At 33.6% G+C, this 27316-nt stretch overlaps 1 protein-coding gene across 1 annotated transcript; it reads right to left on the minus strand.

The window, feature by feature from the left end:
- Positions 1–142: 142 nt before the first annotated feature.
- On the minus strand, positions 143–26896 carry LOC133191617 (uncharacterized). The gene is made up of 26 exons (XM_061327363.1): positions 26815–26896; positions 25053–25167; positions 20201–20536; positions 19763–19901; positions 19148–19244; positions 18955–19039; positions 17662–17808; positions 17441–17549; positions 16615–16718; positions 16268–16465; positions 14970–16070; positions 14680–14847; positions 14274–14408; positions 13935–14083; positions 12871–12995; positions 9130–9302; positions 7847–7928; positions 7539–7745; positions 7133–7214; positions 6516–6623; positions 5753–5796; positions 4780–4882; positions 3530–4577; positions 2340–2614; positions 524–569; positions 143–410 (listed from the first exon to the last, which is right to left on the minus strand). Exons 1-26 carry the CDS (start codon positions 26848–26850, stop codon positions 337–339), a joined length of 5286 nt encoding a protein of 1761 aa, XP_061183347.1. The 5' UTR covers positions 26851–26896; the 3' UTR covers positions 143–336.
- Positions 26897–27316: the final 420 nt, after the last annotated feature.

Genomic DNA, 27316 nt, shown 5'->3' on the forward strand with positions numbered 1-27316 from the left:
GAAGGGGGCAACCAGCATCTAAATAAAAATTTACTATAGCAACATACTATTAAAATACACTAATCAACATACTATACTCTGAAAAAAAGTGCCCACCCCCCTTTACTAGGGGCTAAAGAAAAAAGCATATTTGATTGCCAAATATTTTTAATAATCAGAAAATATAAACCATTTAATGTTAAATGTGAGAATGATAAAATTTTGTACAGAATTTTACATATATTATTACATCTTTGATGAATTATTTTCATTTTCATAAGGTTAGAAGTCCTTGCAGTTTCTATATATTATCTGAATCCTAAAAGTTTTTTTTGTATCAGTTTTGGTATTTTATAATCACCTGAAGACAATCTTGCTTTGTTTGGAGTTAGGGACTCTTTCATAAGTCAGCTTTCTTTTATTGGATCCTACTGATAAAATATCAAAGCTTAAAGTAAGGGGTCTACATATATAGAACATAGGATAACAAAACACATACAAAACAAATTAAGGAGAAATGTTCCAATACTTCTGAAAATCTAACCTGAAGTTTTGTTGCAGCTGTAGAGATCTTCTACAATGTCTGTGTCCTGAACAAAAATATACAGCAGAACATTTAAAGTATCCAACAAAAGTATAATATATATTTAAGGAATAATTTAATAGCAACCCATTTTATACGGTTTAAACTGGGTTGGGGCAGTTTACACTTTATAAACCGCAAAGCGGTTTATAAAAAAGTGCAAACTGTTCCAACTCAGTTTATACCATATAAATTGGGTAGCTATTAAATTCATTCCTTATAATTTAATTTTCATTCATTTGGTGTAAGAAAAAAAGATGATTGTCCTTAAAAAATTACTTCAATTTGTTCAAAATTTGAATGTAATGTCATATTGTAATTTTTGAATTTACCGGGTGGTAGTAAATACAAAAATTACAATATGACAACTCGATATAAAGTAAATTTTTTATCCAATCAAATACAGCGCTACAACCAGAATTAAATTATATATATATACAACTCAAATGACTTAATCTCATAAATGCATGTTTAGGAATAAGTAATTTACAAATCAAACTTGCAAACAAAAGATAAGATGAATTTTGTAACTTTATTATAGGTTACATGATCAATATCTTATCTTCTAGTACTTAGTTAACTCCCCTTCTTGCATAATAAGTACAGCCTTAATGTGGATTGGCATTCAATGAATAAAGTTTTCACTGAACCTTATTTTGGAATTGAGCACATTTCTCACTGGAGTGCCATCCACATATATTTTTGTCACCTGCAGAGCAATGCAACACTTAGGGACCTTTTTTTTTAACCAGGTCTCTGTCTGTCTGTCCACATCTCACACCTTATATCTTGAGAACTGTAGGAGATATGGATTTGATATTTTGGAAATGTATTACTTAGCATAGTGGGTTTTGAAAAACAATGCCTTGGTTACTGATCTTGTTACCTTTCAACTTGACCTTTAACCGAATTTTTAAAATGGTTCATAATACTGATATACAGCATGTTTTGGACATGCATTTGCGAGGTTAGTCTGTGCTTTTTAGCATGTGCACTATTAGTCATAAGACATTATGGAAAATATCTGTTATACAGTCCACTTGACCTTGCCTATTGATTCATAAATACTCCAAATGGTTAATTTATTTTTGTCTTCTGAATTTTCAGATGCAGGGCTTCAATACTAGCATATATATATTACATATTTATGAGCTCATTATACTGTTCTTTTAAACTGTATGATATACAGTTACCACAAGAACTGGACTTTAAATACATCGAGATCTGTATTTCACAATTGAAAAGCTTCAAATAAAGATGTTGACTGATAATTGCATTAAAGACAGATTGAAATCTCTTTCTAATTATAGTTGAATTAAACAGGTGTAAATTAAATACATAAATAATTATTTCTAAATATTTTAATTTCCTTAAATCATTTTAGCTGTGATGGTTGACGAATCATATTTCTATTTGATTTGTCACACTTTATGATAAATGCTATTCTATCGCAGTCTTTTTGCAGGCAAATGCATGTACTATAATACTAAGTTGTGAACTATAATACTAAGTTGTGAACTATAATACTAAGTTGATCATTCTTAGATTTATTTGTATCTTTAATGATGCCATAGCAGGCGATACATGCACTCCTTGGAACAATCTAGTTAGTGTTGTCATGTTTTGAGCAAATCTGAGTTAAATCTTTATGTACCGGGTATACCATCTTGTTATATAAATATGTATATAATTTCACTGTGCATGGGCGAGCGGTAATTATTATAAATTAATAATAATGCAACTACTGTTAAGACAGAAATAGGGTATTTTAATATACCTGTTGAAGACTGTAATCGTACTCAATGTCCATTGGTGGAGAGTCATACCCTGGCCATCTGTCTACCTGACCTCTGTTAGTCTCTGAGGTATAGTCCAAAGTGAGATCACCTCGGCTAGTAAACCATGGCTCACAGTGCCCCTGCTTTGAGGGTTTATCACCTGAGTTTCTTGACGTCCACCGTCTTTGACATGGTTTTCTGCATCTGTTGAGTTGTGTTGGATTTTTATATATACCATCTTGTTTGACTTCTTGTCTTTGTTGAACAGTAAAACCTGTGATGAGAGTAGATCTCTATTAGTGATATGAGGCATTCTGCTATCAGTATTGTTGTGAGGAATTGTGTTATGTCTTGACAGTTCTTCTTGACTTTTTAGAATCTGGGAGTTTGATGGAAGAGACAGAGGACCATCCATGGGGGGGGGGGGGGGGGGGGCCACACACCCCCCCAATAATTTTGCCAATATACATGTATAGAGCTACTATAGAAAACATAGATACTATGTGCTTGTGCCCCCTCAATAAAAACGTCTGATGACCTTTTTTTTTTTTTTTTAATTTTTGCTTGTCAAAGAATTTTTGGTAGTTGATAGTGCCCCCACAACCGAAAGTGTGTGGCTGTGCCCCCCCCCCCCCCCCCCCAAACTGAAATTGCTTCCTACGGGCCTGCCATCTTCAGTTTTACTTAAATATTTATACTACCTCAAATTAAATTTATAATCAATAACAATGGTGAAGCAATTGCCCATGTTTATTTTTTTCCACAAAGTACAGTTTTTAGGAGACTGTAGATTCCTAAATATTTGCAGGAATATATAATCATGTAATTTTGTGAAAAGCACTACTCAGTACTTAAATAAAAATACTTGCATTTACTTTTATACACGTCAGCCAAAATACATGTGCTTGTAAAAACTTTTCAGCAATAGTGCACTCGCAAATTGATGTTATCACGATTTGACATCTATGAGTCATTTTACTTTATTATAAAGTACTCAAATACAATATATGGAATTGACAGTAAATTATGTGTGAAATATATAACAGCTTAATTTTAAACCCTTACTTTGGGGCTGTCGGAGTGGTCTTGGCTTAATTTTAAACCCTTACTTTGGGGCTGTTGGAGTGGTCTTGGCTTAATTTTAAACCCTTACTTTGGGGCTGTTGGAGTGGTCTTTTTAAACCCTTACTTTGGGACTGTCGGAGTGGTCTTGCCAGTCCTATGCTTACTCTTCTTGGTCCAGCTCTCTGAAATATCTTGTCATTTGCTGATAAGGTTGCCTGCTTTAGTAGCTGCCGAGTTGTAGCAATGAGATTGTCCCGGAAATTCCCACCATTTATTTTATAATCTTCATCTTCCAATGGACCATTTTCTGTACTTGTTTGGATGATATCCTCTCTCATATCTTTACTGTTTTCATCTGAACAATGAAGACTTGGTGAAGTCTGACCACTTGTATATGTATTAGAAGGGTACAAGTTAGTATGTCTACATGAGTCTGTAGAATTCAAACCATGATGATTTCTAATAAATAAACTCTGATGGATACTGTCATCAAAGTTAACACTCCAATCATCTTTCCTCAGGTTGTCAGATATTTGGTTGATCTGAGAGTGAGGTTCCACATTTTCTAGAGTTTCCCTTCCACAGAAGAAATTTTCTTCATTTAGATTCTGCATAAAGGAGTTGCTTGACCTTTTCCTTCGAGTCAGATAATCTTGGGACCCATTTACTCTAGAATTATAGGACTGTTCTACTTGTCCTTTTTCCTTGACTTTTCCTACTTTCAATAGGTATGACATATCTACATCAGTTTGTTCCCCACAATCAGATAAATACCCTCCTGAATGGCCTTCATCCCTCTGTTCCTTGGCCTGTCTGTCATAAGTTTTTCTGAAGTCCTCCGAACAGCAGCTGTTTTCCTCCTGGACTCCTCTCTGTGCATGAACAAAATCTATTCGAGTGTCTGCTTGGTTGCTGGGAGGAAAGAATGTAGAAACAAGATCAGAATCTTTTCTTATCTTTGGACCTGACTCGTGACAATTGGACATGTGTTTGAGAGTTCCACAACCTTGATCATTGGAAACCTGTTTTTTCTGGGATGAAGAGAATTCCTCTTTAGCATGTGTTGATGGGGAAGGGGCAATTTCTGGACTAATTTCACATGGTTCTGATGAAATCTCCTTCTCCGATACATTGCCCTCTAATTTGATTTTCTTTAAACCTTGATAAAACATCTGCATGAAGGAAAGAGATATGGACTTTGTATTATGAATATATAGAAGAAAACTTTGTGAAAAATTCCTACTCAAGAGAGAAAAAATTTGGATGAAGTAGATAATTTCTTGGTGATAAGCTTCTAATACAGATCACAAGATTTATCCTTTTCCTATTACGTTAATATTCAATAAAATCTCTCTGCCTGACAATTTTTCTGACCTGAATGATTCTCTTTGGGACATCAGGGAAGAGCCTAGAGAGTTGATCTGGATGAAGATCCAGGATTGCTTGTAGGAATAGAATCTGAAGCATCTTCTGAGCACTGTATTAAAGTGATGCACAATTAATGTAATATAAAAACATAGTAGTTCTACCAGTTCTCTATCATAACCCCACCTCTGATGATATTTCAATGAAATCCTGTCTTATGATTGGTTGATAATGGAGCGTATTTCTTATACATGGTCAATTGGAAAACAACAGATGGTCAATAAGGAGTTACTTATGTTCTTTCATAACACTTAGAACAATACAACCTCAGTTCAAGTTATCTTTCTTCTGTAAACAAAATGCCAAAACAATGCAGACAGAGGTAAGTCTCTGAAGCGAATGAGATGGAAAAAAGAAATAAAGGATCCATAATGTATGCCAGTTAGTTACCATTGTTTCATCCAACTTGAATTCTTTAATTTTATTTAATTGTCAATAGACACAAGGCTTATTATGGAACCTTTTTCTCCCTTTAATAAAATTCTTCAAAAATCATCTGTACATTACACTCACAAAACAATATTACATAGCACAACATGACGTCATAATGGGCAAGAGTGATGAAACATGTAGTGGGAAGAAATAGTTTTACAAACCATAAACACCTGAATGTATATGTCATTGGCAGGGTAAATTAGAAGCCTCACCTGCAGGCATAAAATTTACTAACCAAGTTTCATCACATACCCTGTCACTACAAAACTATGTATATGACAATTTAGTTTTAATACAATTTACATTTGGTTAAATATATTAAGAGACCAATTTTCGAGCCTTTCAAAGCTGATCTCTTATAAAACAAGAAAAATGAAATACATTATGTTAATAATATTGAAAACAGATATTACATTTCAATAAATATCAATCCTATGAATTCAAATGATCTGCATGAAATGTAAAAGATGAATATAGTGATACATACAAAATAGGATTGATGCAAGGTATGCTTGTCAGAAACTGCTCCTCCTAAAGAGACAGGCATAATGTACAAAGTTATTTATATATTCGGCAGAACAGAGAATATTCAAATAAGGCCAAAATAAAATTATTGTTTGTTTGGAATTGCCTCCCGCCTCATTGAAATGACCCCTCTTGGAAAAATTTTACTGACCAAAAATAAGAAGATTTTTTTTATTCAATCAATTCTTGGCTGTTACCACATGTGCCACCAATCACTTAATAAGTGTAGGATCTAAGCAAAACTGGGTTCCTGGTTGATGGGAGATACCCTTTACAAAAAGGCAGAAAATAATGTGTTCATTCCTTATTGAGATTTTTATCATCAATTTTTAATTTAATTTTGAAAAAAAAAAAAATTCCCCCCCCCCCTCTCTCCTGGGTCTGAAACCTCCCAGGTGGCAATTCCAAACAAACAATTTTTTTAAGGATGGCCTAAGATTTATGCACAATGGTTATGATAATCAGCATCAGAAATTGACATGTTTTACACTTTCAATGATTAATTTATGATGCATCTACCAAGGACATATTAAGCAACAACTGTGACATACTCTTATCTCTTCATCAAATTTGTGGGTCAGGTTCATTCAAATAAACAAAGTATTGGTAAATAGTCATGTGTGACATATTAGAAAGTTTCACTGTATGATAACATGTACTTATCTAAATTTGGTAAGAGTAAAATGATTTTATTTGCTCTTGTTGCTTATGATGAACACACATACCTGTGATGGAGAGACAGACATCCAGTTCTGGTCATCAGATGACAGAACCATCTGACAAAATCTGGCCACAATCTCTGCTGTCAATGGGACACTGTCACTAGCCACAACCTGTATACAAAAGCACTGATTATATTGTCAAACAACATACAGAATCCCCTCACAATCTGATTCTGTACAAAAAAGCATTACTGATTATACAGTTAAACAGCACACAGAATCCCAACACAATCTGTACACCAAAGCATTACTGATTATACGTACAGTCACAGAGAATCCCCACACAATCTGTACATCAAAGCATTACTGATTATACGTACAGTTACAGAGAATCCCCACACAATCTGTACATCAAAGCATTACTGATTATACATACAGTCACAGAGAATACCCATACAATCTGTACATCAAAGCATTACTGATTATACAGTCCAACAGCACACAGAATCCCCTCACAAGATGATCCATGCACTAACAATTAGGTAAACCTATGCTCTTTTGTACCATGAATATATTCCCTTATCATCAACAGAGTGTCCAGTCAAGTTAGGGTGTTGTACCAAGGTTTACTTCATTATTAAGGTTTAAGAGCTGCAATTTCACTCTATAAACCAATATACCTTATACTGTAGATCAGGTACTTTTGAAACAGCTTGTCGTAGAAAGAAATTCAGCTTCTGTTGATGTTGTCTTAGTTTTAATCTGTAAAAATTATACAACAGGATTAAATTTCTTCTACTGTAAATGTGAAACTTTATGTGTGGGGGTAATTTATGCTAAATACACAATAAGAAAGATTTCGTGTAAAAATCCTCCCATGTACCAATGCCTTTAAACATTTTCTGTTCACATATAACAATACTTAAACCCAGCATTGCAGAAATAACCGCTACACATCATGTTTTTGCTTCTTATTCTTGTAATTAACAACAAACATAAATATCTACATTTATAATATCTGACCATTGAAAGAAAAAATTGTAGAAAGTTAAGAACTGTGTTTCATTTGTCACACAGCAGACTTACTGAGGCTGATTAAAGTTTTGGGTGCTGGCAATAATAAGGATGTCTCGAAATTGCTGAGATAGGAGGGATAACTCAGAAAGTAGAGTGGAGAAGTCCATACCAACCACAGACACTTCATATATAACCACACATGTTGCTTCATCAATCATAATGTAAGGGAGGGTCAGCCCCACCCCAGGATTTCTGAATATACAGGTCACACCATACCTAGGTAAACATACACATAGACATAACATACCAGTAGATTACTTTTAAGTAAGATTTGTACAGATTTACCTCCCCTTGTCACACAATCAAATAATGCTTACTTTGATTCTAAGAGGTGAACCAAGCTCTCTGGTACTGAATTAGAACACATGATAGTCATGTTCACTTCTGGAATGCTTTTACCTGCAATATAATTTAATTATTAAGTTGACAGTGATTACAAAAGACTTAGAATGACAAAACAAAGATCTGATTAGACAATGGGGCCAAAGATAATGTTTCCTATTTCAATGTTCATGTATGCTTTATTTAAGGACATTCCATAGTTTTAGTGTTTATAAACTAGGTCTAGGGCAAAGAAATTGAACTGAAGACCAGAAAGTTACACATAGGTCTACCTACCACTGAGTTGGGATGTAAAGAAATCTATATTTCAGATGGAATTAACAGAATTAAAAGCCATTCAATCAATGTGCATTTCTGCTAAATTTTGAAGACTATTGGAAAACAAATGTTATATCTCTTTTCATGTTAAAGTGTAAGCTGTAATGATGCAAGGTTCATAGAATCAAAAAAAAGCTCTTGCAATTTATCATTTCATTGGATGCTCCTTCCAATATCTAAATGATTCTTGCTTGCCCCAATGAACACATGTGCTACCCTCATTTTTATTGGAAACATACATTAAAAACTTTATTTCAGAGAATCCTAAAAACAGATGGCAAAAAGAAAAAAAAATTCTGTATCTGCAGTTTGATCTACTCCAGAATTAAGAAATTTTCCTAATCATTAGCTGCAAACTTTTTAGCTGTATACTTACCTGTCCTGACAGGTGTTGGAGTGTAAGAGAAGTGTATGTATACTTACCTGTCCTGACAGGTGTTGATGTGTAAGAGAAGTGTATGTATACTTAAATGTCCTGACAGGTGTTGATGTGTAAGAGAAGTGTATGTATACTTAAATGTCCTGACAGGTGTTGATGTGTAAGAGAAGTGTATGTATACTTAACTGTCCTGACAGGTGTTGATGTATAAGAGAAGTGTATGCATACTTACCTGTCCTGACAAGTGTTGATGTGTAAGAGAAGTGTATGTATACTTACCTGTGCTGACAGGTGTTGGTGTGTAAGAAAAGTGTATGTATACTTACCTGTGCTGACAGGTGTTGGTGTGTAGGAGAAGTGTATGTATACTTACCTGTGCTGACAGGTGTTGATGTGTAAGAGAAGTGTATGTATACTTACCTGTCATGACAGGTGTTGATGTGTAAGAGAAGTGTATGTATACTTACCTGTGCTGACAGGTGTTGATGTGTAAGAGAATTGTATGTATACTTACCTGTCATGACAGGTGTTGGTGTGTAGGAGAAGTGTATGTATACTTACCTGTCATGACAGGTGTTGGTGTGTAAGAGAAGTGTATGTATTTGATATTCTGTCTCTGACACAGCTGTAAGAATCTGTCTCCTTCATACTCAATAATCAGAGAGAACTGGGACCAGGGGAAGTCAGAACCAATATGATCCTGGAGTAACAACATGCAGTTACAATGGTCCAAACTGAAATTCAACAACATATGATATTATAATTGTATGTGTTAATTGTGATTTGCTAAAAAAAAAAAAACAACACTATTACCTTCTGAATGATGAAACCAAGCCCTCTAGGGTAGCAACAGTCAAGATTGCTTGATGACGGGTGATATTACAAACAACAGGCCCAAGGGCCACAATGCTCACCTGAGTTACTATGGTCCTTCTTGATCTTAATCAACAGAATCTTTTTCCTATAACTCATGTAAAAGTTAATCACTAATTGTACAGTCCCTGAAACGTTCTACTTTCCCATTTTTCCGTTCGCTCACCGTTCGTTCACCGTTCGTTCAGCGTGCGTTCACCGTTCGTTCACCGTGCGTTCACCGTTCGCTCTCCGTTCACAGTTTTGCGTTCAGCGTTCACCGTGCGCTCGCGTTCACCGTTCACAAAGCGTTCAGCGTTCGCTCTTCGTTCCGTTCACTTTGCGTTCACCTTGCGTTCAGCGTTCACCTATCGTTCAGTTTTGATTGTCATTCGGAACTCCGAAGTGAAAGGACTTATCTTTTTGTAGGTAAGGAGTTACAGGTTTTTTTTAATTTAATAACTAACATATCGTGTTTGAAGAATATTTATTTCATGGGGAAAAATATCTACGATATATATATTTATTATTCTAACTAAACTGTTAGGTTATTTATTAAATTACTCTGGAAAATAAATGTTGTTATAAGCACATTCTGTACCTATGTAGACCGATGCTGAAATATTAAATTTAACTAAGGGCAATGTGCAAATACTTCAAGCGCTGCAACAATTTGTTGTTTTGTTAAATTAAATGTTTGTGATATAATTATCCAAGTAAAATAATTACGCAGCAAAATTACGAAAATATTTATTTCTAACACCCTTTTTTTTCAATTACTATAGAAAATATTATAGAACTAGTTCTGAGAGTTATACATAGTACTGCGGATATCCTGTTAATTTATTATCTTTGGAGCGAATGAAATTGATAGTGTGGTTAAAGGAAATATTTATTTAAAATGTAATGCACTACAGAATTTTCCCTACTATAATATGTTAAGTTTATAGTTATAGAGAAAAAATTTCTTTCTTCACCGTAACTTTAAATGTTTGCCATTCGATATGATTAATACCCCCCCCCCCCTTTCCCCCTAAATCGGTTACTTAGACAGTACTGTATTTCCAGAATATTTTAATTAACATTTAAAAAAAGTTAAGGTCTTTTTTAGAACAAAAATTTCAGTCCCAAAACAAACATGCATCTAAAAAAAGTCACAAAACAATAGTAGTTCAAAATGTACACGTGTCGGCGGTGGTATTTGAAATTGGCAGAGAGTATGTTTCAAATTCAAGTGTTAATGCCCAATGTATTTTATTCATTTATTATTTAAATGTTGGAATCAAATCTAGAATGATAAAAATAAATGTTATAACTTGTTGGAAATATTCGCACTTCGCCTTCGATGTGACGAAACTTTCACACCTGCACAGTGTCGAATGATTTTGATTGACGGCACAAGCACGTGGACTTCGTGTGAACTTCAAGCAGGAAAATAAAAACGAGTATGACTGTCAAACAAATGGATATGATTTGTTGATTTAAAAAAAAGTTACTTTCACTGTCTGATATATTTAGAAAAAAAATTCAGAGTTTTTGTTTGATATAGGTACAAACATTTAGTGAAGCGTGAAAGGAGGGGGGGGGGCTAAAACGGAATCTCTTTCTCTCTCTCTCTCTCTCTCATTTGTCTGTTTAATAAACACTATAACAGCATAGTACTTAAATATCAAGTTCTGAAAATTGAATATATAACAAATAATATGAATATGCATCTTTGTATTATCTTGTCCGAGTATAATCACGGCCATCTACAGATTACATGTAGAAGTCTGCTCAATAAATCATCATGAAAAATAGAAATGACACAATATATTATTGTATTAAACATTTAAAATACGAGCGTATAAATGCAAAACGTCCACTGACCTTTGTAATTATTTTTTTTTTCATTACTTTACACGAAATCGCCTTGACACAGAGATATATGAATGGATGTTACAACCGCTTTAATTCATTCTGTAAGTCAGAAGTTTTCTCTGATTTGTTATCAAATAAGAATAAACATTTTTATTTTCCAACTAAAAAAAACATCTTTTATACTTCAGCGTTCGGCAACAATTACAATGTTTTAATGCGATAAAAATCGTGTGATTAAAAACTTAATGTGCATGCATCGTCTTTCTTAGGACAATTTTGGAGAATTTATTTTATTGACTTCTTTATTCATTCATTTATTGGTTTACCTATTTATTATTTATTTATTTATTTATTTATTTATTTATTTATTTATTTATTTATTTTTGCACCTAACATTATAATACAATAAAATAGTTTCAATGCAAGGAAAAGATCAGAGGCATTCCGAATATATCGTTCATCTTGCGTTCACCGTTCGTTCACCGTTCACTTTGCGTTCGCGTTTGCGCTCCGTTCGCGTTCTGCGTTCGCTCACCGTTCAGCGTTCACACATCGTTCACCAAGTTGCGTTCAGCGTTCACACATCGTTCACTCACCGTTCGCTCTGCGTTCGTTCAGCGTTCGTTCACCGTTCGTTCAGCGTTCGCTCACCGTTCAAGTGGGAAAGTAGAACGTTTCAGGGACTGTAGCCCCACCCTGGGGTCATGATTTGTATAAACTTGAATCTGCACTACCTGAGGATGCTTCTTTAAAAATATAACTAATCATGACTTTGCTGTTCCTGGGAAAAAGATTTTTTCTATGTATTCCTAGTATGTAAAACATTGACCTCCAATTGGGCTCCATCCCCCCCCCCCCCCCCCCCCGGGTCATGATTAGAAGAAATTTTAAATCTACACTATTTGAGGATGCTTCCATATAAATATGACTGATGATGGCTCTGCTGTTCTTGAGAAGAAGATTTAAAATGATTTTTTTTTCTACATGAACCCTGAATGTAAAACTTTGATTGCACATAGTGGCCATTAAAAATATCAGTCAAAATAACTAAAATTTATATAATTTCAGCCACAATTAGTTTACAGGTATATAAATTACATTAAGCTATTATGACTGCAATATTTTGCAGTTTCCATTTTTATTGAAATTCTTATTCACAATCATGTATGAAAAAAAGGACTTTCTAAACACTGAGAAAATTTTATTGTATCATGGTTTAATTATCAAGTTTGACTATTTTATATTCAAGGGAGGGTATCATTCATTTACTCTCAGGTAAAATGTTTGAAAATCCACTAACAATTGATCACTGTTGTCTACTTTAATGGAAAAATATACATTCAAATAAAGTTTTCAATTAATCATCTACTTAAATGCTAAGAAAGCTTGAATGATTACAAACTGAGTAATATACCGTAGATTTCAAATTATTCGATTTTAGATCTAAAGACAGATAATTCGATTTAAGATCTAAAAACGGATCATTTCTAAGTGCATACATTAAAAATACTTCAGAACTGGAAATCTACAGCGTGGAGTGTACAGAGGGTCCTTTAGTATGCTATAGATCTAGTCATGCCATGGACTCACTTGTCTAGGATGCTCTGACAGTCTCCTGTGTTCTGCACACAAACCTTGACCTTGACCACTCTCTGTAAACTCAGCTCCAGAGTGCTGAACAAACTGTCCAAGTCTTTACTCAAAATCATCAGTATCTACAAGACATAAGCATTAAAAGGGGGACAACTCTTTTTTATAAATTATGATGTAAAGCACACTGTCCATATTTTGACTCAAAATCACCAGTGTTTGCAACTGAAAAGATCAAACCATTTGAGCTTTGAAAGGGGGCATCACTTTTTCATACATTAATTATGATGTAAAACAAACAAGTGATTAATCAGAGATACCTATATTCCAAGACTGTTGCACTGATAATTAAATATACAGGGTGTCCCAAAATATATGATACCATTTGAAATACCTGAAAAAAACCATCCCTTGACCAATTTCTATGATATATGTCTCTAAAAATAACAAGTACAATTTTTTAGCAACAAAATATTCCAAAAAAATTCTCACACTTATGAAATTACAACATATCAAATTTACATCAAACTTTTGCAAAAAACTGCATTTTCAATCAAAATGGATTATCAAAAGAGCTAGCCACCCTCATTTTGAAACTCTAATTATCAATTTTAGTCTTAGGATACTGCTGCTAAACCCAAACCAAAATCCTTAACATATATAAAAGGTTTACCTCTGATGAAAATCCAGATATTACTGCCGAGACAGGCACTGTTGTCTCAAGTTAAGGAACTTTGTGCAATGTCTAAGAGATTATCATTGCACAGATAGAACGTCATTTAGAGGGCATCATTTAAAAACCATAGCATTTTTCAAAGTGAGCTCATTTTGTTGGTTTCTTTTTAATGACTGTCAAATTATGTGAATAAAATTGGACAGTATATGCAATTTTTATAATGCATTTGTTGTGATTTAATATGCATTACATTAGGTTTTACAGAATCTTGAAATGGTATCATATATTCTGGGACACCCTGTACTTAATATAATAGTAAATACAATTTTCATTATTTCATTTGATCTTATATATGTGTTTAAATGTGTGGAGACAAATTGATCAATACCTTTGTGTGACTGAGCCTCTCTGTGTCTTCTCCTGTCAGTTTTTTGTGGACAGACAGGCAGACATGGTAAATCTTTGGGTGCAGAACTCTCTCCTGGTCAAATCTCAGTTTCACAGAAAACAATCTCTGTCTAAGAGTCTCTAAACAGCCTGTAATTGATTGGACATGCAATAAATTAATATATTCCATTATGATACAAGAATATAAATATGTCTCTAACTAGAACTTCTCTTAAAAAGTGCTCATTTAGTAAGGAGTATGGAAATAATATGGCTACAAATTTACAATTGCATTTCCACAAGACATAATTTTCTTCATCAATTCCGTTTGTTTTCTGACCTTTAAGACAATTCTTGTACTTTTCCTGTATAATAGACAATAGTTCCAGACAGGACTCCAGACATGCCACCCCAAGCATCTCAACAGCACAACACAGTGTATGTAATGCCAGGCAGGAACGATATCTTTCTTCAACTGTAGCAAAGAAAACAAGAGGAAAATCAGATTATTTTTTTCTGTGAAAAAACAATTCCTGCAGCACTTTATTGTGTATTAGGTTTGCACACTTTTGAAATAAGTTGCATATTTTATTTTTAGCAAAATCTAAAAATCCAGTGCTGATAAATTGCATGTTTCAAACATAATAAATAATATTTTCATAACTTTGCAGGTATCAGTGGTATTTACATATAGTTTTCAACTTGACTGTACTTTAAATCAACACTAGAATGACAAAGATATTAACACTGTGGTTTCTGTGGTTGACTGGTGACCTCTTTGAGTAGGAATCTTGTGAAGTCATGGGTCAGCGAGGTGAATGTTGTAGATTTGTCAAGGTCACCACTGTTCATCAAAGCCATGATGGAAAAGGATGCATATTCAGCAATCAGACTGACAACTTGTTCATATTCTCCTAAAAATAAGATACTGTGTATGCATTGATAAACATAAACATGTAGCTTAAATTTCAGTCCATTGCACATAAACTTCAGCCCATTAATAAAAAACATTGCAGAATGTATAAGAAATTTTTACCTTCTAATTGATAAGCTATACACTTAGTCCTTGATTTTGGTGGTCTTGTTTTGGGACTTTTCTGTAATGCATCACTAGATTCTGCACCTCTCCTATCATTCTGTGTACCTGCACAGTTTTTCTCTATTGTACTGGTCTGTGCACTTTGACTGCGATACATATCAGCTCCAGATGCCTGTTGACTGTCAGCCCTTTTCACTGATCGATAATCACCAGAAGTTTGATTTGAATTAAGCCCACTGCTTACTGGTCCTGGAATCAGCCTATCTTTTATACTCTTGTCAGAATCTGTTGGCTTACTTCTCTGTTTTAGTGACACTGGTCTGCGGGTTCTATTAAGGTCAGTGTTTTGATGGCAGTATTCATCAACACTTTGTACATGTTGTATAGGCTGATTCTGAATTTCTTTGTTTGCTATACATTGCTCGTTTTGAATTTGTGTCTTGTTCACAGCAATTCCGGTGAGTGGAGGAGATTCCATAAATGGATCCTGTAGGGACCTCAGTGTCCTGTATTCTTTAGGGCTCTGGGTTTCAGGTGATACTGATCTTACTCCTGGGCTCTGAGCGACAGGTGTTCCAAGTCCCACTGTGGTCCAGGCCATAGGTCCTCTGCATCCTCTAAGGGTCTCAGTCACAGGTGTTTTGAGTTTCACAATGCTCTTGGCCACAGGTGATATGCATTCCCCATACTTGGAGGTTACAGGTGTTGTGATTCTTTGCAATGACCTCCTTGTGCCCCCCAAGTTTTGTGTTTCCACTGATGGGACTTCAGTCCTGCTCTCCTGTAACCAATTTTCAGTATGAACTGGAGACTGATACTCATCTTTTTCATTGTTATCTTCACAATATTTTATTCTGTTTGATACTGTATATAATAAGGAATCCATGAGCAAGTCATTTGATTTTCTGTCTTTGTTTTGTTTGTTTTTGGGGTTGTTGTAATGGTTGATACAACCAATTAGTCTGTTGTGCTCCAGAGGTGTCAATTTATTGTCAGCATCCTCAGTGCCTGAAATTTCTGAGTCCTCATGCAAAACATTGCAGAAATTCAAGGGAGCTAACTCCATAAATTCTTTCATGTAATATGTCTCTAGGTCATCTATAATAAAAGTCATCAATAAGATTCTTTCCCTTTCAGTATTCAGCTACACATTAAAACATTTAAATATTCAAAAACTTTATTACAATAAATGTCTGCACAAAATATTTCTGGTCATTATTTGGAAAATAATTTTCAAATACTAATATTATTTAAAATTAGATTTTTACAGTCCTCTTGTTTCACAAGTTTAATACCTATATGTCTTTGTTTGTTCTCATTCATGTACTTAATAACTGCCTCATTCTGATCCACTCTGTCCTCAGGTGTAGGGTGGATGTTCCATGACAGATTCAACTCCACTCTCCACCCATTCCATTTCTGCACAGCAACCTCCCTCCACTCTCTGTGTAGTCTCTCCATGTGGAGATAGTCAACTCTTTCCATCGCTGGTTCTGAGTAAATAATCAGAATTCAGAGTCTAATTACAACAAGTTTTTACATCTTGATTACTTCAATCAATATACATGTAAACATTAAAATAAAGAATGTATACACTATGATTTAAAAATAAAAGAACAACATCTCATATAAGCAAACTTACCAGAAAATCTACATTTTTCTACACATCTGAGGTCAAAGTTGACATCTGACTGTATCAGCTGGTGGTTCAAGGACCCTGGTGACAGTAACATGAAATCTGAAATTCTAAAACACAGTAGTTCCCTGTTAAGCAAAGTCTGCCTCACAGAAGTTTATCTACTTTCTTTATATTATAGGACTTTCAATCCCAGCATGCAGCCTACTGAACTGGCCATGGCATACTTGTATACATTTTTTTTTTAAATTGCATCAAATCAAAATCTTGAGCCTTGATATTCTAATTTTGTGATTAAGAAAATGAATTCAATACTATTACGTTCTATACTTAAAAAAAATTATATTGGCATGAATATTCATCTTAAACTGGCAATGCACTTAAATAAACAAGATCTGAATGTTTCACACTGTATTCATTATAACTGATGTTAAAGTTTGCCATCTTGCATTCATTTGGATCCAACTCATGAAATATTGATTTTGCACAACAATCTTTAAATGTAACAAGCATCATAAGTAAAAAAAAAAACAACACATTATCTATGGCTTGGTTGCTCTAAAGATAATGAAGTCAAGTGATGTGATTTTTGACATGTATGTCTAGAGTCTGAGCCTGAAATAGTCAAACAAAATATTTAATTTGTTATTTTTAGAAGACACACTGAGGTAAGTCTAAAATGTTTAAGAGGGTAATAATTATGACTTGGTTGACAAGAACAGTTTAAACAGTTTTTGAGTGGTAGAGGTCTAATTTTTCCTATAAGTAAATAGGGACCTAGTCATTGTGAGTGGTAGGGTGTAAGTTTTCCTATAGTGTGGAGGATGCCTACTTTGTAAGTGGTAGGGGTGTAAGTTTTCCTATGGTGGGGAAGGTTGCACACAGTGTTGTTGGTAGCAGTGGTGACTCCAGGCAAAACTCAGTCCCAGGGCATATGATCTCTATAAGAAAAAAATAGAATACAGTCTGTCATCATTCTGTAGAGTTTCCATAAATAATGAATCTAAGCAGAAAAGTCAAACTTCCAATATTTATATTCTACAATGTTGTTACCTCTATCACACTGCAGATTTATTTCAAATGGTTCATTTGAAAGCTCTAGAGAGGTAGAACAAGTGTCCCTTCTGTCCACTACTAGATCCTCTAACATAGACTTATCTTCTGCCTCATTTGTTATTGTGGTATCCTCCAAAGACTCATCTAAACAAGAAGAAACAAGAAAATTAAAAGATAAAATTCTCTTCAGTTTGTGGTTATTTAATACTGAAAACCTGTCTAACTTTTGTCCATATTCTGTGTAGCATTTGTCTATATTCTATCTAACCTTTGTCTATATTTTGTCTAACCTTTTTTTGCACTGTCTAACCTTTGTCTATACTCTATCTAACCTTTGTCTATATTCTGTCTAAAATTTGTCTATATTCTATCTAACCTTTGTCTATATTCTGTCTAAAATTTGTCTATATTCTATCTAACCTTTGTCTATATTCTGTCTAACCTTTGTCTATATTCTATCTAATTTTTGTCTATATTCTGTTTATCCTTTGTCCATATTCTATCTAATCTTTGTCTATACTCATCTAACCTTTGTCTTTATTCTGTCTAACCTTTGTCTATATTCTATCTAACCTTTGTCTATACTCTATCTAATCTTTGTCTATATTCTGTCTTACCTTTGTCTATATTCTGTCTAACCTTTGTATATATTCTATCTAACCTTTGTCTGTATATTCTGTCTAACCTTTGTCTATATTCTATCTAACCTTTGTCTATACTCTATCTAACTTTAGTCTATATTCTTTCTAACCTTTGTCTATATTCTATCTAACCTTTGTCTGTATATTCTATCTAACCTTTGTCTATATTCTATGTAACCTTTGTCTATATTCTGTCTAACCTTTGTCTATATTCTATCTAACCTCTGTTGATATTCTGTCTAACCTTTGTCTATATTCTGTCTAACCTTTGTCTATATTCTGTCTAACTTTTGTCTATATTCTATCTAAAATTTGTCTATATTCTGCCTAACCTTTGTCTATACTCTATCTAACTTCTGTCTATATTCTGTCTTACCTTTGTCTATATTCTATCTAAACTTTGTCTATATTCTATCTAACCTTTGTTTGCACTTTGTCTAACCCTTTTCTACATCTCTTCTGTGTTTTGACCTCAGTGTATGTAATGTTTTATTTGCTGACAATCATCCTTCTATTCCATCTTAGCTATTTTTATATTTTGTTTTCATGTTTTGTTTGTTCTAGCTGTGTTTATGTGCCACTTGCATTATGTCACCCTAGATACAAGTCTTTTTAAGTTTGTTTTGTTCGTTCAGTGGTCTTTGTTTACCTGTTGGAAGTGGAGAAAACTGATGAAGACTTGATATAAATATCTCCTGGTATGTGAACTCTTCAGGTGTAACCAGTGGAACCTCCTATTGAACACATTCTTTCTACATGATGAATTTGGAACCAAAAATATCGAACATAAAACACTTTTGCTTTTCCCAGTCACAAAAAGTCTATCTATGCATTTACTTTACCATGCTGTTTTCTTGATACAGGTCCACTTTGCTGAATTGTTCATCTGGACATTTATGGTTTTTGTCATACAAGGTACTGTGTTTAGGGAAATCACATCTAATTAAATTTGAAAGAAAATAATACAGTTGCAATCAACCTAATCTGAATTTTATGTCACATAAAATAAGATTTAACTACATGTATTACCAATACATGTACTAAGTACATAAGATATGATATTTTTTCAGTATCAAAAATTTACATTTTGTTGGACTCTACATGAATGATAACTCTTCTTAATATTTTTTTTCAACTATTTATTTCTCTAACTCTCAAATATTTGTAACCCCCCCCCCCAAACAAATTATATATATATATATATATATATATATATATATATATATATATATATATATATATACTATAAAATTTTAAAAAAATCTCAGCTTGAAAGGTTATTTATTGAATACTTCTTTTCACTACTAAATTCTATAAAGATAGATATTGTTGTACAGTACTAGTCTGAATAGATATCATTAACTGGTTGCAATGTTGAGATATGAAGTTTTAACTCAGCCAATGGAGATCACTACACATTAGATGATAGCTATGCTATAGATAGAGTGGTAGCCCACCTTTCCTCCTCCTTCGGCTGTATCAGGGGGTCCTGTAGAGGGAGGGGCTGTAGACTCCTGAGCAGTGTCACTGGTGAGACAAGGTGTGGTGCAATAGGGTCAATATCAACAATTATCTCCTCAAAGACATCATCTGAAACTTTTTAAAATTAAAAGAAAAATTGTTCTCAAACACTGTTATTTTTAAAAAAGATCTCTCACATTTTATTACAGCAATTATAATTGTTATTTTTGCATCATATTCTAAATTTTCTTAAGAGTAAAAGGTACTTACATGTTTGAAGTAGTTTAAAGACACATATCAGTTTAAACCAAATTTAAATAGTCTCCATTGATTTCTCCTGCTCTTTATAATAACAAGGAAAATTAAAATTAAATCATTTCAATATTTTTCTAGATTGTATACATTCATGATATTACTCTCACATCACACATTACCAGAATGAATTGCCTCAGTGAGGAATTCTTCAGTGTAAAGTTCCTTTGCCACTTCTTCCTCAGTGACTCCAGTGTCTGTCAAATCAAAATCTCCATACAATATCAGGTTCTCATCTCCATACACTATCAGGTCCTCATCCAAATAACCCAGGTCCTCACTCTGAATCTCCTCCTCTGTCCTCTGAACATCAGGATAGGGTGAAGAGAAAGTCCTCACACCGGGTCCCTCTCTGCCATAAGGCTCCAGACAACATGACTTGAGTGATGTAAGTTCAGAGAACAGTTGGTCTACTGGTGGATTGGAGTCCCCCATCAAAAGTGTGGTATCCAATTTTGCTTCAACACAAAATGAAACCAAAAAACATAGGTTATCAAAGATTACAAAGCTTTAATACTTCAAAGGATGTTACATGTATCCATAAGTAAGGCAAATCTCACACAAATTTTTTTTTCAAGTTAGTATGCATCCCAAGATCAATATCCATGCAAGTCTGGTTTATTTAGAACTAATAGTTACTTAGGAATATACCTGCTCCAAAAACTTTAGCCTATTCCCTGACTGGGAAAATTTAGGTCAGCTGATCCACCATTTGATGCTAGTCGTAGTGTCCATCCATAGATGCATCATCCATACAAGTTTGGTCCACTTAAGATTTATAGTTACTAAGGAATTGATTTCCTCCAAAAACATAAACCTGTTCCAGTTGGAGTGATCCAAATACATGTATGAGGATTGATTTAAAAGTTTGTGGAATTTCTTTGTATTTTTTTTTAATTTCTTAATGGAAATAATATTAAATTGCATGTGAAAATAGAATATGTATATAAGCTTGTTGGATTTTCTTTAAAAAAAATTAAAATTTCATGATAGTAAGACTTTTTGCAGTTGCCATAGAAACGGATGTTTACAAATGCCGTGAACATACAAATATTTGTTCATTACATGTATCACTTCAATTCCAAATACTCACTTCGAGAAATTAAAAAAAATTGCTAAATGTCACATGAAATGAAAATGACCCCATAATTACTTAAGGAACTCCAATCCTCAGCAATGTTTGGTAACTCGCGTAACATCCGGAAAAAGTTTATTCGTATCATGAATTCCGGCATTTACAATTTTTGGAACTCTTCTTTCAAAAAAGAATAAAAAAAAGTTGTCATAGCATGTAAACAAATGGAAATGGAGGGAAATCGTATACGAGAAAGAAATAAGAAAGGTCGATTCAAGAAAGCCTCAGCTACTGCTACTAAAAGTATAAGTACGTGTACCGACGAAAACAACAACGATCCTGACTTCAGCGATGTCAACAATGAAGATCCACTGGTACAGGTAGATGAAAACGATGAAAATAAAGAGACATTTGACCTGTTTCAAGGCAGAAGAGTTGTTGAATTCTCTGTTCTGGTGGATCATTTGCAAAGAGGGTGCTATCTATGTCATGCATCTCTGGATCTTGTTGACTGTGAGAAAGAGAGACGTTATGGACTAGCTAGCTTACTGTATGTAAGATGCTGGAAATGCAACGAACTGACGATCATTCCAACTGGTAAACGACACAATATAGGTCAAAATGGCCAAGGTCCTTTTGATATCAACACCAAACTCGCTGTTGGTAAGTATTTTTATAAAAGATTAAACGTATGTGTATTTTGCAAATTATCTGTAAAATATATTTTCTAAGCTGGTCATTATAGCTACATATAGGTACATGTATTATACAAGAATTTTGTAACATACAACACTGTACAAGTACCAGCACTCCTTATATAATATAGAAAAGAAAAAGAGAATTTACCCTTGGCTCAGTGGTAGAGCATCAAAAATAGGATGTAAAAGATATGCTTACATATGTACTACAATATATTTTTAGTACAATAGAGCAGTAAGTGCAATACAATAGAGCAATAAGCACATGCATGGCTTGAATACATGTATAATTTTTTTTCTTAGATTTAACCTATGCTGGCATTGGAGAAGCTGTGGTTTCAAAGATTTTTTCGACGCTCAATATACCAATTATAAAAATATCACATACTTTTGTAAAGATTTGTCACATATTTTTTTCTGAAATGCCCATGGTATCACCTTATATCACACAATTTTTCAGGATTATCAGCTGACATCGTTCAACTGGCAGCAAGGTGTGGAGAGACTGAATTCAACCAGTATGTTCTTCCAACAGTCAACATCAATCCAATGGCATCAAAGATCACAGGACTGACTTATGATGGTACATTGCTGTACAAGAATGGTGCTGCTTTACCAGCTGTTTCTATAGAGATGTGCCTGTCATCATTCTTTGATTGGCTGAATACTTCTGGTTTGAAACATCCAGTGTTGTTCGCTCACAATGCCAGGAAGTTTGACATCCTTATTTTTGGTAGATCTGTACTGGATAGTGGGAAAGAGGAACAAGGAAGAATTATTTGTGGGTTTTGTGACACCTTACCAATGCTGAAAGAACATGCATCTGGATCCCATCTGAACTTTTCTTTGGAGACTCTGGTAAAGGATATTCTTGGGTGCTCTTTTAGTGCACATGATGCAGTTGAAGACTGTAGATACCTTCAGAAAGTTGTTGAGCATCATAATATTGACTCATTTTACCTTCAGTATAGTTTTACTATGATGTACATTCTCGATATCATAAAGCAGATGGAAACTTCAAAAAAAAATCTACAAACTCTTATGCCATTAGTTGAAAAATCATATTATTTCTGAAAGCATGTTTAAGAAGATATCTTTTTCAGGACTAGCTATCAAACATCTTCAAATGGCACATCAAAGAAGAGGCTATGATGGGATACGAAGCTTATTTACAGAGACTTTTCAGGGAAAGCCAAGAATAACTAAACGCTCATCTATTATTACTGCTGTGTCCAAAGTCATTGAAGAGAGATAACTCTTGATCCTGAAAATTTATGTCAATATGATTTCTCTCCTTAGCTTTTATACTTGACTGGATGCAATGCTATTTGTTTTTATTTTTATGATTCTTTCATCCCAGTGGATATTATTTTATGCAGCAAACAAGTCAAAATACATTATATCAAATACAATCTGCTGAAACATAGGTAATTCTTTTTGTTTTCTATTATTTACTGTATATGAAATGATCAATTAATATCTCATAAGATCTCCTGGATACACTGGTAATTAATTATCAATTGTTTATCATAATAACAAGTACTGCAGAAAAGTTGAATAATAATGGTAAAAAATACATCTTCATTTTTTTGCACCTGAGGGACGGAGTACCTTAATTAGGATTGCTTGAATTCTCATAATTAAATTGGTTTGTGAAAGTTTTATTGATTTTTTTGTGTGGATATTTAGTTATTCTATCAATGATTTGTTGTTTATCATGACATATTGTCAGACAAAGTCAAAATTCTGTTGGTTATTAAGTTTTATTAAAATCTCGGGAAAATTCCCAACCCATGCATTTTATGTTTGACACAGGTGGGACAAACATACATGTATGTAGAATTGTTTCGCAGTTTAGTACTGGTATTTATATAGGCAAATTTGATAGGTGGGTAAAATGACAGGAAATGTGTAAAAATGGGCAGAGACTATCCTGAGAATGTTTTTAAAATTCATTTGCTCATCAACATTTAATGTGACCGAATGTGTACTTTATTGGACATGACGTCAAAGTCTCCCTTGGACCTTACAACTGCCCATTTTAAGAAAACCTGTGTGACCTTAATTAAAAGTAATTGGAATGTGATGAAATTTTCCACTTTATTTGCATAATGGTTTTCTTTCATAGATATGTCTATTTTTTTTGTTTTTGTCTCATCACAAAAAAAAAAAAAAAAAAAAAAAAGAAAGAAATTCAATGAACTTTTAGATCGATCCTTGTATTTGGTAAATTTTGAATATAATACTAAAATTGAAATAATTACACTAGAGTACAGTTGTATTGATGCTCAAGTAGCAAATTTTCAAAAATTGATAATTTTGTACAAGTTTTCAACAAAATGAATACATAAAATATCTAAACTTTTTTTTCCAAAACTCAGTCAAAGGGGGCTCTGTTTCAGGATGGGGTATTTTGTGTTCTTCTATGTCTGCCTGAAAGCCATGATTAAAATTAAAATAGCAAACTGCTGAAAAAAGTACTCTAATGTAGATAGAAATACATTTTTAAAAACTGCTTATTTCAGCAGATGAACACACAATACACAAAATACACCATCCTGAAACTGAGCCGTTGAAGGGGCCTGAACACAGTTGCATTATTTACAATTATCATGATTATAAATGTCTATTTTTATTAAAACTTAACTTCAGTTTAATGATTTGAACTAACATGAATATTCTAAGAATGAAATGACATTCTTCATAACTTCATGTCAAACACCTGTGTTTGTAAACAGGGCATGAGCTCTGTTAATGTTACATGTAGTGTGTAAGTTTCACCGGGTGTGTTCAATTTGTCAAACTTTGCACACATCACTGAGCACGGACTGACAATACTAGTGAGTTGGTTTTGCTTTCTCGCATTTCTACTCTGAACCTTCTGGATTACAGTTTTCATATTTTTCATTAATACACAACAAAAATTTCTACTATTCTTAAGTACATATATCATGGATAAAATTTACTTTGTGAAAGTGCAAGGATGTGTGTCAATCAAATGCATTCTGAAATTTGTAGTTTTAATCATTTCTAGAGAAAAGAATTTTCTAAACATGCTTTTAATATATTCTATGTGAAATGCTATAGCAACATAAAAGTTATGATATTATTTAGAAAATTTTAGAAAAAAATGAGCTTCAAATCTGTGTCCCAGCCCCTTTAAGAATCTTCAACCATTAAATTATAGTCTAGCTCTTTTACCTTCCCTCCATGGAGATTGGATTTTGTTTAGACATTGATCAGAGTTAACTTCATCACAGGACTCTGGTACGGACAAACAGGCTTGGTTGAACAATCTTCTCCTCTCCAGCTTTAACTAAAAATTATCGCTAGAGTAGATGCATGTAAAATTGAATACAATGTATAGATTCCAAATTAATGCTAATGTTACTCAGTGGTTACTGATATTGTTGAATGTATCCGGTACATTTTTTATTAACACCTTTTGATAAGGTAGATATTAAGCAAGTAACCATGATGGTATGAATAACATCCAATCTAAATTGGGGATACATATTTCAAATATCTGTAAGAAGGCAAATAAAATTTTAGGATTTCTACAACGCAATCTCCATATATCATCCAGATCAATAAAGGTGAGAGCATGCATACATATCTCTGGTAAGACTGCAGCTGGAATAGATAGTTTTCAGTGGGCCCAAATTAGCAAGAGTTATTTCCCATTGGCTGCCATATTGGATGTCAACATGCTCATATTCCTTCATTATTCAACCAACTTTAACTTTTTATACTGGCCATTGTGGGCTAGGAAGCATTGTTTTTCTGAAAAATACACATTTGTTAAAGCATCCTTTATTTCATTTTTTTAATTCTATGAAGATTTTCCCCCAAATATTTCTGCTACATCCTCTTAGATTTGGTAAGACAAAGATGAAAAATTACCTGGTTGACCACCAAGATGGCGGCCAAGGGAAATAACTCGGAGAAAAAATACGTCATATGAAAACTATCTATATGCTTCGACAGTTTGGGACCCATACCAACAAGGCCACATAGGTATGTTGGAAAAGGTGCAAAGAAGAACAGCAAGATACGTCATGGGAAATTATAGAAATAGATCTAGCGTAGGAGAAATGATTAAACATCTGGAATGGAAAAATTTAAGAAGTAGACGGAAAGATGCAAACTTGATCATGATGTATAAGATAATAAACAACAAAGTAGCCATCAGACCAGAGGACCACTTCACTAAGCCTGTAAGAAGATCGCGGCACACAAAACAACACTCTCTTGCTATACCATCTAGGGCTGGGACGATACAACTTTTTCTATATCGATACGTATCCCGATATTTGAGCCACGATACGATATGTATCACGATATGTTTAATTGGTTATAAATTCTTTTTTTATATTGAAATGAATAAGATATTTCTTCACAAATACAAATAATTTATTCAAAGAAGTTGTATATCTGTTGTAAAACTTAATTATTTTGATCTTAATTATTATGTATTTCATATTCATATTTATATTAAGCATATTCATTTTACATATTAAACCCAAAATGTTTAGTTAACAAAGAAAACATTAGTCAGAATTTTTTTGGAAATATGTCGATATTTATTCATACGTATCGATATGCGTATCATCCTCACATTGAATCGATATTATCGATATCTCGATATATCGTCCCAGCCCTAATACCATCTGCAACCAAGGACTGTAGAAAGTGGTCATTCATCTGTAAAACTGTCAAAGAATGGAATAGCCTGCCTGAGGACATCGTGGCAGCAGAATCACTCGAGATCTTCAAATCTCGAGTGACTAAGAAAGACTAACTTGTATAATCCTTTCTTTTATCCAGTTTTTAAAAAACAAACAAACAAACAAACAAAAAAAAGTTTCTTTTAATCATGCAAACATGCGCACACCCAACTGGCAAAATCTTCAACTTGACGAAGGCGGCCAGATAGAGGAAGAAGAAAAGAAGAAGAACTCACCAGAGCGAGATAATCAAGTCCAAGATACCTCACCATACTGGCATTGTCAGCCTGTCATCACTGGGCACCAAAGTTAAAATGTCATACATGTACATGTATCTCTCAATAGTAGCCAGTAAGCATTCTAACAGCATAAAAAATAATCCATGCTTTTTTGCATCAAAATATTAAATTGCTCAGTTACTACTTTGTTACCGTCTGCCAGATTTTATTTAGTGAATTTTGAACCCGATTTTATTTATAGACAACAAGCCCAAGGGCCTTAATGGTCACCTGAGTATAATGCAACAATTTTGATGATCCAAAGAGTATAAAATAAACGGATAAATGAAGCTTTGTTGCCCAAAAGCAAGAGAAATAGGATGATCCGGATCAATGAAATAATTAGTCTAGTATTCAGTCACAACTCATAAATTAAATTCTAATCTATCCCCATTTATCACTATCGCAATGCAGACAATTAACAAACTATTAGTTCTTCTGTACTTTTTTAACCCTATAT

Source organism: Saccostrea echinata, unplaced genomic scaffold, assembly GCF_033153115.1.
Source record: "Saccostrea echinata isolate AGI-Se365-2 ecotype Australia unplaced genomic scaffold, CSIRO_AGI_Sech_v1 ptg000023l, whole genome shotgun sequence".
Classification (NCBI taxonomy): domain Eukaryota; kingdom Metazoa; phylum Mollusca; class Bivalvia; order Ostreida; family Ostreidae; genus Saccostrea; species Saccostrea echinata.